Here is an 11509-nt window from a genome sequence, read left to right as displayed (position 1 = left end):
TGTGATTCATGGATAATAGGTTGTCTTCTGTTTATCTCTCTCTCTCTCTCTCTCTCTCTCTCTTAGAAAGCCTGTGATTCATGGATGATTGATCTATGATTAAATTGGAGACGAATTGGGATGCTTCTCATGATAGTTGCAATGCTAATTCTATGCTTTTACAAAGAGGAAAGAGAGGGTGAATGCGGGTCCAAAGCTTCAGGATTTCAGCGTTTTAAGCGAGAAAAGGTTGAAGTTTGAGGATTTAAAATATAAATTAAATCAAAAATATCTCAAGAGCGAAACGCTCCACCGACTCTCGAACATGTGGATACATCAGGATCGATAAGGTTATGATTCAAGCACGTCTTTCGTCGGCAAACAATCCAATGTTAAGCAACAAATGTAAAGATATATTTGGGATAAAAGATTATAACGAATAAGGATTTCTTGTCTTGCTTCATAACCTGATCGTGCGGATATGCTGATGTGTCCGGACCTGATTGTGATTTTTATAGCGGAGAAGCCTGGATCCTGTCCCCCGAATGACAGGTGAGCAAATAAATATTAAGCCCTCTAAGCGGCTCATTTCTTTTCCCGCCAACAACGGCGACACCTATTTTGCCTTCTCCGCATCGCTTTCTCGGCGAGGGATGTCTCATCTGCTCCTGGGTCTGCAAAATATGCCTCTGATCCCTGTCCGGATCTCTCGGCGAATTGATTTCCTCGGTGAGCTTCGGATCCCGCTCGCTTTCTTCTTCGTTTTTTGCTCTTAGTGTTCCTTTCAAGGGGCATCCGATTCGGAGCTGGGGAGTTGTTGCTTGATCCCCATGTGCGATGCTTCTTTGTTTGTTGCATTCGTGATTTTTGGTTGCGATATGGGGTTATGTATCTATGCATCTCGCATTTTAGGGCTTAAATTTAGTGGTGTTTGAATAGTTCTCGGGAGTGATATGATCGGGGGTTATTATGTTCCTGCCATTGAGGACATATTTGGGCGTTCATCATGAATTAAGCCACCATGTATAATCTACGAACTGTACCATATTTGCTTGTATGATCGGCAACCGATCTTTAGTTGCTCTTTGCAATTTTGAAGAAATCTGCTATTGATGAAGAGCAGACTGCTTGGAAAGGATAATCCCGTGTTGTTGTGAATTCTCTTGTGATTTATCGACCAGTTCTTGTGAGCACCACTTCAACTCTTACTTTATAAGAAATAGCACGGCATCCAACCTGCTGGAGAAGTCGCATCACCTGAAAGTCAAGTTGTGAAGAACCAATAAAATTCTTGGTCCTAGTATTTCAAGAGGATGATTACATGTTACTTCATGTAGTTAGCTATCTTTAACATTCCGATCTCTACATTTTAAAATATTATATTGGCATCCCTATAGTTACGAAAGTGAAACATTTAGGTCCATTTACTCTAGTTGGTGAGAGTAATGTTACGAAAGTCAAGGACAAAAAAATAATTTTTAATGTTCTAGTTGGTGAGACGGATGATGTCGATGATGGCGGACGGTGGTGCCATCGGGGGTCATGAGTGGCTATTGTGGATAAGGAGAGTGATGGCGAGAGGTGAGGGTCGCTCGACAATTGTGTTGATGCCGACGTAGTTGTCGAGCGGCAAAAGGTTCTCTCGACATTTATATTAGCATTGACGTAGATGTAGAGTGGTGAAGGGGCCGCTGACGCAAATGCAGAGCGATGTCGCTCGAGATCTACATTGATGGCCCTTTCATCACTCGATAACTATATCGATTTCGATGTAGATGCAGAGTGACCCTCATCTCTCGTCGTCGCTCTCCTCATTTATAATAGCCACCCGCGACCCTTAGCGGCATCGTCGTTTACCACCATCGACGCCGTCCATGAACACTAGTTGGAATGTTAAAAATATATTTTTGTCATTTGTTTTCGTGTTTTCATTGGTAAAACCAACAGCGTTAGGACAAATAGACATAGATGTTTCACTTTTGTAACTATACATATGTCAATGTAACTTTTTAAAGTGCAAGGACCGGGAGACTAAAGGTAGCTAACTATATAGGGTAATTTATAATTAGCCCTACTTCAAGTGATCGAACAAAAGTTGGTGCAAGCGGCCTTTAGGGAATATTTGGTAACTTTTGTAGAATTAGTAGGGTTTGTATCTTCTTCATTTATTGCTGAATCTACTGGTAACGTGTTTTCTATAAACAGGGATTGCATATGAAGACTGCAAAATTTTACATGGAGAATTTAAAGAAAGGGATGCTCTGCTTGACTTTGTTTTGATGTCTGTATTAGGATGCAGTGACTCAGGGCATTTCATGCATTCAATAACATTAGATAACTGTAGGCTTTAGTTGCTAGGCACCTGGTGAAGCAACAAACTGTTATCACTGCATTGCGTGTGGGGCATTGTTAAATTGCAAGCTCTTGTTCATGGTTGGAGAATTGAGTCTTTCAGGTGTTAGTCCTGAAGAATGAAATTCCAGGATTTAGTTACAAATTATTTTATGTTTATAATTCTTTTTACTGTTATTCTGAAAATTCTAGCATCCTTGTTTTTCTGACATCGAAAACAAAATTCCATTTGTGGCTATTTTGCACTGGTAGCTTGTAGATTATTCATTACCAATACCTTTCCATTGTGCTAAGAAAGCAAATATTTTGGGAGTTTATGTATATTAATCCTGAAGCACGGATTTTCCTGCTGCCCTTTCTTGGTTAGGCATGACGACTCTTATTTCCACACTTTAAATTCTGTTGTCGGGGAAGACTTCTGTCTGATTCACACATTTGAATTTGCTGATTATTTTCTGAGAATTAGATTCTGAATATTAATGAAACATTCAGTGTTGAGCAGAATTTAAATGGAAGTTGCCTATTTTAACCTCTCTTTGAGGTCTAACCATTAGGAAATCTAGTGTTCTCCATTATGTTAGGTTCACTAAAATGGCTGAACTAGTGTCACACATATGCTGATCTACTTCTGCAGGACAATAAGTTGGATTATTAGGAGATGGAACTGTCTGCCAATCAGTATATTTGCATGGTAAGTTAAATTATGAAACATTTAGGATGACAATAATAAGATGAAATTATATTTATAGGCAAAAAGTTTGTTGCTTGTACCATTATTTTTTCTACTTTCTTTATAAACACACTGTTGAAGATCAATATTTTGGAGTAGAAAGCAAAGTTTTAGATTTTAATGCATTCTTCAGCTAATTTCTAAGCTGCCTGTTGGAAAGCCTTTTGCAGATTCATTATGATCTAGTTCAATCAAATTCAGTCATCAGTTGGCTAGAGCACTGGACATCCTCGCATTTCTGGAAATCACTTCCTCAGCCAAAGAAGTATGCTGATGTGAAATATCTGGAAAATTGCTGCAGAAAGTGTATCAATCAAACTAGTATCACGTGTTCATCGGATCTGAAGGTTGCTGTGATAACTGAACCAGAAAGGCATAAATGCAACGTGAGGAAAATATACAACCATCCTTCTGATCCTGTGGTGAAGTGACAAGCACACTGTTTGGTGCTCCACAACAGAACACAGCAGCAGTGGGTCTAAGAATGCAGTAATTGATGACAATTTTGCATCAAACTGTAAATATTAGAACTTAGAAGATATCTGCAATGGAAATTAAGCTTGATAGATGACCAGGGTCCAAATTAGTGACAAGTTTTAAAGATTCTGAATTAAGCTTGACAGATGAAGTTTCCTTTCAGATTCTGAAACATTTACAGAGAACGGCTTGCAGAAAATAAGGTTGCCAAGCTATATGGCAACTACTGAATTAGCTCAGGCACAGCTTAAGAGCTTAAGAGAACAAGTTTTTTTACCGACGTTGGGATCCTATCAAACTGAAAGAAACAGTATCATCAGTCAGCATTTTCTGCTTTCTTCTGTGAATGGAAAACACTTACAATATTCTCTCACATACAAGCTGAGCCAAGCAAGCCTCAATGGTGGGATAAGAAATGCCAGATTCTTCTTATCTTAAAGAGATGGTAGTGGTATGACCTTACTTCTTATCATTTTGGTTAGATATATTTTGATATGAATTTTCTTGTGTAAGTGTTGAGTTTCCTGAAATTTTTATCCTTATAAATTGATTTTTTGTGTCTTCGTGAGTTGCACGGCGACGAATCTTGAGGGCCCATTTGGATAGGGCTAGATCCCGTCGGGCTGCGGAGAAAAACCCACATGGTCTGGATTGGCTGTTTGGGTGAATGGAAGGCCCAGTCCCAGCAGCTGGAAGTAAAATACCTGATGGGAAGGCCCAATCTTCGTTTTATGTTTTTCTCGTGTGCTTCTGAGGGATGGAAGCTGGAGATGATGCCCTTCATCTCTTCCTTGGACCTGCTCCATCCATTAAGTATCACATTTCCGACATACTTGATCATTGTCATCCCTCCATCCGCTTTCCCACTATGGTGCGAGGTTCTTATCAGAGCATTGTACGTGGAGGCTTTGGGAGTGGAAAGTGGAAACATGAGATTCGTTTTGCACGCCTGCTCTTAATTGAGTTTCCAATCCATACTGGAGGTAGAAATGCATCCCTTAAATGCAAAATAGATTTTGTGCTAACTAAACCCGTTGCTACTAATATCTAATCCCCCATACTCTTCTTGACAGGAAAAGAAATCTTGATTGGTTAGTGACGGCTTAATAATATTTTTTTTTACCTGCTGGTCGTCCATATCGATCGAGTTCTATAAATATATATGAAATATGTGAAATGCAATATTGGGTTGGATGTTTATGGTTCTTTTCTTTTATTTATCAAAGTTACAGAGAAAGCGATTCAAATGGAATGGAGGCAGCGATATTCTCAGAATGTGACTTAAAGTTTTCCACAGAGCAATATTTTGTCTGTTGGCTACAGTCTCACTCTTCACTTTTTGTGTTGAGGTGTACAGTTATGCCGTGATCCTTATCCCACTTGATTATTGCTGGTGTGTGCCATCCTACTGTATTTTCTTTTTTCTTACGCTGGAGGACATGATATTGCCGGTACGCACATCTTCAGTTCCTTTTTTGAGTCTGGCATGGTTTATGCAATAGAGCTGTGCACCAGTCCTCCTCGAAACATCAAACATTGCATTCTCCCATCATTCACAAACATCTGGTCTCTTTTCCACTTTATTTTGTGCTGATCCTTTTGCAGACTAGTCTGGTGGTGTGATTTCTGGAAGAGATTCTTTTCAGATGCTTTTTCAGGTAGCAATAACTTTCTTCCTTCTCTCTTTTACTTGGGAGAATCCTGTTCATCATTTTATTTAACCTCAGTTTGTATGCTACAAATTACTTCAACATAATTCATAGTAATCCAACAAAAAGAGAAATTGCAAGCACTTGAATGTAGTTTGCTGGACTCATTATCGCACTGAATCACCTCACTTCTGCTCCTTATTCTTTTGCAGTCAAGCAAAGTAGTTCAAATCAAATGAGCAAATAAAAGTAGTGTTGTATGTTGCGCTTTGCCACCATGTTTTCCTTTAAAGTAGTAAGCATTTAGGACCCCCCCCCTCATCACATGGCAAAAAGCCAGATAAAGTAGAAGCACAGATTATTACTATAACCTAGTATTCTTGTTCTTTTTGAATTAGAAGATGCATCTCCTGGAGACCAGAAGCTGAATGCCTCGATGAGACCACTCTTCACGCTACCTATCCTATACGATCACATCACCGGTCAAAGGTACGTACCTCATTTTATTTTACGCACTGCACTCATTATAATTGGTTCGATAAAAGTTCTTATTTATTCACACCAGCTTATCTTTGATTCGAGTTTTATGTAAAGTTTCGACCCTTAATTATGGTGCATTAATCATATTGAAGTCGAGCTATAGGTTTTCTTAAGATGTACCGAGTGCAGGAAATTTAAGCGTCCAAGCCATCGACGCTGTGATTATTGAGTGGTTCTCGGACGTGTACGTATCACTTCACTTTTACTTGGAGTGTTCAATGATCAATCATGATCGGGACCCACAAATGGGACAGGAATTGGACCAGTCACCTTATCCCATTTCGTGACGTTGCAGCAAGCCAATGTGTGCATGATCTCATCCTCTTTGTGTCGTCTCCAAGTGTTTGAGCTGATGTGGTGGCCTTTTCTTTAGGGGATGATTCGTGGGCGTGTAAAGCGGTTGCTATTGGATCAAGTGGCGGTGGGATATGTGCTTGCGTGGCGAGCTTGGCTACGAGTGCCGTGGATGAACAAACCGCAACACATGTATGGTACAATGTACATTACTTTCTCCTTTTTCTTTTTCTTTTCCCCCTACTTTTTCTAGCATTCGGATGTCAAAAAAACGCATAAAAGATGAAAGATCAGATCAAACTTCGGACCAAACAGTAACCACGAGAAGTCTTCAGTTGCCTTGCGGCCTGAGTTTTAGGAAAATAAGAAATAATATGATGGGCGTTCTTTAATCTTATCGACCCTTGATTTGACTGGTACGTGCCAAAATAACCTGAGTCTTAGATTTCGTACTGAATTTCAAAGTTGTTGGCTTCTTCTAACTTTTGTTCTCCATCCTCAAGCTTAGTCAATTGATTTATTAGAACCAGATGAATATACTGTATTAGCTTTTTTTAGTTTGAGTGTCATCCAAGATTGGACTATACGGCCAACACACCTAAACGGTAGGTATGTTAGATCCCATGATCTCAACGTGAATGTACTATCATTAAGATATTTTGAAGTATATAAATCATAGATGCCAAGCATTAATGGTTGGATGATTTTTTCTTTTTCTCTCTTATGGATTTTGTAATATTAGATGGGTTGAACGAGTGTTTTATCCTGCTTATTGTTTTGGATAATCTCTGACGGCATTTTGGCTTAATTTGTGGGGCTCTGCCACCTTCTAAAAGGAGAGGGGAGTTTAAAGTTTGTGATAAGACTTGCTAACGAAATGCTTATCCAAGAGAGAAAATACAAGGTCACAACAAAACATTGAGGGCTGGAGTCAATTTCGAGAATATTGCCAATCAAGTGCTTCTTAGAACACAACTAGTGTTCGATTGTAACCTTTTCCTTTTAGATGGAATTGAATGATTAGGTTAATGGACCCAACTTGGTTCACTATTGGAGAATTAAAACACCATAGAAGAAAAAGAAAAAGGATAGCCAGAAATAAGAAAGGAAAAATGGGAAGAGCTTAAACAACGACGTGAGACTGGCAATCAATCCAAAGGCCACACTGTTGTTCATCTTCTAATAGTTCCAGCAAATAGTCCAAGGAATCAAGTACGAACCTTGAGAAGAACCTTAGGAATAAGAACAATTTTGGCAGAGAATCAAGATGGGACCTTGTGAAGAACCCTAGGCATAAGAATAATTTTGGCAAGATTAAGAATAAGTCGATATTGGTTGCAAGCCACACATGAAGATGAGTAGATTTGATTTTAGAAAAGAAGTTTCAGGAAATGAAGTATAATTATTTTGATTCGACTACCATGCTGTCCAAAATACTTAAATCCAAATTGATGTCCATCTAACTCTTATAAATCAATTCAATTCAGTATCTCCTTGAGACTAAATGGAGAAGGGTGTTGCAATGATGATCGAGTCTGCTAACAAGACATTGATAGATGACTTTTCTAAGAATATGGTAGTTAGAATTATGTGAGCTTTTTTAAAGTTGGGTGATTATTTTAGAACTCATACGAACAGATACATGTAGAAGGCACACAAAAAGTAAATAAGAAAATATTTTATGATGTATTTCATTTTTTCTTTTATGAAGAATTATCATCAACTACAGGGTTGAAATCTTAACAATGTAATTTATGATAATTCAGAAATGGCTGATGAAATTTATGAGTAATCCATATAATCATTTAGCAGAATCATAAACCATTCAAGAAGAATGAGTAGTATGGAGAGTAGGACTCTTGTGATATTCACTGGTAGGCTGCTTGTTTATGATTGGAATTGGATTTTGCAGATATTTGACATCCATATGATAATAGTTTTTCTTTCTTTTTTCTATGCTACTTGATTGTAGTTTAGCGATAGTATTATAATACCGAGCTCGTTTGAGCTATCTCAAGTCTTGTGGACTCGACTCCAAAAACCTCAGTATCATCCGTTTCGTCAAGCATGACTCACATTTCATTAGCAAGTTTTCTTGAGCATGTCCACATCTTCTCTCAAATGCCAGTTACAAGAATATGCTCTATTATTATTCTGAAAACAATATGAGACCTGATTCTACTTCAGCTCTAAGATCAATCTCAAGCACAATGAATTCTTCTCTCAACCACTGATGAAGATAATACATTATCCGACACTCTTACATCAACCAAAGCAAGCACCACCATATTCCCTTTGTAAACAGAACCAGCCAGGGGTTTGCTTTCCTTTAACATCCCATCTCATACCATAGGCCATCTTTACCGGGACAACGACGGAGTACCAATCTATATTCATGTCACCCTTAGCAGAAAGGTCTTAACAAAAAAAGAACACGAGATCATTCATGCCTAGATCAAATGACTGAGTACACCCTGACAAGAACTAAACATCTTGGATTAAGCTCTAATAACTAGAAGTCTACCACTACATATGGGGCAAAATGAGGAAGGATAACTATAGAAGTGTCAGCAAATGCAGGTAATAATATACATGTAGGTTAAGCATTCTAATTAAGGCCACAGCCACAGGTCTTGCTCAGTGACATGGAACTCAGAACCGCATGAATTATCCTGAAGACTCGAGAAGCTGCAGGCTTTAACCTCACCAATCTGTGATTGATCAGAACGAACGTGTACGAAGGCATTGGAGGGACTGGTGAGCTCCATTAGCATAGAATAACTACCTTCATCAATGCAATGAGCGCTTTCAGAGTCTAACATGGTGCTGTTGGCAGAGTTAATATCTTCTTGCTTGCATGGCATGGTCTGCCCATGCACTTTCTTCATCCCAGTGTCCAAATTGGAGTTCGAATTCCTCAACTTGTTAGGATATCTGTTCAACTCAAATGGTTCCATGCAGCCTTTCTCCTTCATAAGTAGCTTATTTTTGAGAGAAAGAACCTGTTGAGAGGAAGCTCATGCTGATAAGAATACAGTCCACTAGGATTCAAAGTAATCTTAAGAATTTTCTCTAAAATCACATGGTCAGGAATTCAGAATACAGAAATTTAGGATAGACAAAAAAACATATGATGTAAGAGATGGATGCATCATGGCCTAAAACAATAGGATTGACATCATGCTAGAAATTATGTTTACTTCAATTTTATCTCAAGTTCTCATTAAATTCCAATATATTTGTTTTGACATCAGAAAGATATTTGGAATAAGATAAACACCTCAAACATGAGTGCAGTGTGAGTACCTCAATCTCCAGTTCTTCCTTTTCCTTGAGAAGTCTACTGTGATCCATCTTGAGAGTGTGATAGCTAGATTTCAGGGCCTCATAGTCCTTCTCCAACTGCTTTGTTTTCCACCGTGCTCGGCGGTTCTGAAACCATATAGCAATCTGCCTGGGTTTTAGTCCAAGAAACTTTGCAATCCGAAGCTTCCTCTCGGGTTCAAGTTTGTTCTCGAACTCGAAGCTCTTCTCAAGGAATTGAACTTGTTCTGCAGTTAGCCGCCTCTTCTTTTCCGGCTGATGAAGAAGCTCATCTGATTCGTCGTCGTCGATTTCTTCCAACTCAATTGGCCTAAATAGGGGCCTATCAGGACTGCTCCCATAACCATCCTTGAGAGTTGCAAGACACCATGAGCCTGAAATATAAATCTTACACTTCAAACTTGCATATATTAGGAGCTAATAATACATCCAAACACTAAATCATAAATCTTTCTTATGCTAGTATCTTAGGAGAGTCATTTAGTGCATTTATGATCGTTAAATGATTCAAGACGCAAAGGATTTCGACTGTGAAGAGCATATCAATAAGAAGTTATTATGTCAGCATTTTAGGAAAACATGTAAAACATTTCTGTTGTATTGATTAGGGATACTATGAGTAGAACCAAAGCACCTATTTAATAAAAGGTCAAGTCGAATGCAGTCCACTTATTGCTTGACCATGATCTGGTGAAACAGAATGAGCGTTCTGCAGACATAAGATCACAAGAAACATTTGGATAGGAAGTTCTTGACTGGTAACATCAATAGATAAACCAGAAAGTAAGGAGGCACAGAGTTTGTCTCCAACTAGAATTATTCCAGGGAATCTTTGCATGTCAAGTTAATGCATACATCAAAAAAGACAGTTTGGCTTCAACTAGAACTATTCCAGGAGAAGATAAACCAGAAATTAAAGAAGTATATAGGCACAAATTTAGACCTTCAGGTTGATTGAAGTGAGTGCAACCAAACCAGCGCCTACTGAGCTATATGTTCCTTCTTTGTTTCTTTGTGGGTGCAGATCACCAAATAATAGAAGCCATGGTGAAATGGTGCAAATGGAAAGAGGAGCAGGAGAAGCACCACGTGAAGCAGGAAAGTAAGGCAAAGGTAAACCAAGATGGGAGTAAATACATAGAAATGGAGATTACCCAGAGAACCGCCGGTAGGAGTTCCTGGAGCAAACAGTTGGCCAGCGTACTCTTTATACGTCGCCTCCCTCTGCAGCAAAACGGCCGTGCTTGAGCTCCCATCACGCCACCTCCCCGCCATCCCTCTGTCTCTCTCTCTCTCTCTCTGCTTTCACCAAAAGAGCAAGTAAAAGAGATATCTTTCTTCCTTTCCTCTCCGCAGTGGATGAGAATTAATGGGCACAAGTTGTCCCATTAGGCAATCTTGTGACGGAAGTAGCTGGTGATCATGATGACAGAGCCGTGGGAGGAGGTAAGGAAGAAGAAAGGGCCACATAGACCCATTAGTAGTACCTCTCACTCTCTCGAGCTGAAGGGAGTCCTAATGGCTTGATGAAACCGAGAGTTTTCCCATAGAAAAAACAGTAGAAGAACTTGTACCGAAACAGAGTACTTATGATGGAGGAGGATGTTTGAGTTGGGTTCTGATCTCTCTATAGCTTCTCTAAATCAACTCCTTTCTCTTCTCTGGCAAGGAGTGGAGAGGGGATTATATAGAGCAGCAGCAGAGCCCTCTGTTTGATCTTTTGCACAGGCAGGCCTCCAAGGATGAGGATGTAGACGGTAAAAGACAGGAATATCCCCATGACTGGCTTTCCCCGCTTTAAGTGATTGGTGAAATACATAAAGAGGAAAAATATTTTTTTTCTTCTTAAAATAAAAGCCAAAAATTATTATGTAAAATATTCTGGAAAAACTATTCTGCACAGACAAAAAAAGTTTCCAGTCATATGTTTCCATAATTTGATTCCAGCTTTTTTTTTCCCCAAAAAAATTCTGGAATCAAATTAACCTCTTTCAAAGATGTTCCCAAAAATATTTTGATATGGATTTTAGAGGAAAATTGTACTTATGAAATAAGAAAGAAAACTTGCACAATAAGGAATCTGAACTCATGGACTGTTTAGTATTCTCCCCCAAATAACACTTTTTCCTCGCAAGAACACAAAATAGACAATGTGTTGCAGCAG

The 11509-nt window shown here is 38.9% G+C and overlaps 1 protein-coding gene and 2 long non-coding RNA genes across 3 annotated transcripts; 2 read left to right on the top strand and 1 right to left on the bottom strand.

Moving 5' to 3' along the window:
• Window positions 1–589: 589 nt before the first annotated feature.
• Window positions 590–5190, top strand: LOC135616314 (uncharacterized). Its single transcript, XR_010488316.1, has 3 exons — window positions 590–708; window positions 3232–3989; window positions 4108–5190. It is a non-coding gene; the product is annotated as an uncharacterized LOC135616314 (long non-coding RNA).
• Window positions 5191–5445: 255 nt separating this feature from the next.
• On the top strand, window positions 5446–10501 carry LOC135616938 (uncharacterized). The gene is made up of 3 exons (XR_010488548.1): window positions 5446–6031; window positions 6101–6225; window positions 10370–10501. It is a non-coding gene; the product is annotated as an uncharacterized LOC135616938 (long non-coding RNA).
• On the bottom strand, window positions 8399–10632 carry LOC135616937 (homeobox-leucine zipper protein HAT5-like). Its single transcript, XM_065116693.1, has 3 exons — window positions 10500–10632; window positions 9328–9719; window positions 8399–9023 (listed from the first exon to the last, which is right to left on the bottom strand). Exons 1-3 carry the CDS (start codon window positions 10618–10620, stop codon window positions 8634–8636), a joined length of 903 nt encoding a protein of 300 aa, XP_064972765.1. The 5' UTR covers window positions 10621–10632; the 3' UTR covers window positions 8399–8633.
• Between the last annotated feature and the right edge of the window lie 877 nt (window positions 10633–11509).

Source organism: Musa acuminata, chromosome BXJ2-7 (assembly GCF_036884655.1).
Source record: "Musa acuminata AAA Group cultivar baxijiao chromosome BXJ2-7, Cavendish_Baxijiao_AAA, whole genome shotgun sequence".
NCBI lineage: Eukaryota > Viridiplantae > Streptophyta > Magnoliopsida > Zingiberales > Musaceae > Musa > Musa acuminata.
The sequence above is the reverse complement of the archived record's forward strand: the minus strand, read 5'-3'. Positions and strand labels throughout refer to the sequence as shown.

Coding starts and splice junctions, on each gene's coding strand:
- LOC135616937 (XM_065116693.1), bottom strand. CDS start 10,620: ATGGCGGGGAGGTGGCGTGATGGGAGCTCAAGCACGGCCGTTTTGCTG. Junction 9,720..10,499: donor TCCTACCGGCGGTTCTCTGG/GTAATCTCCATT, acceptor TTTATATTTCAG/GCTCATGGTGTCTTGCAACT. Junction 9,024..9,327: donor AGGAAGAACTGGAGATTGAG/GTACTCACACTG, acceptor TCCTCTCAACAG/GTTCTTTCTCTCAAAAATAA.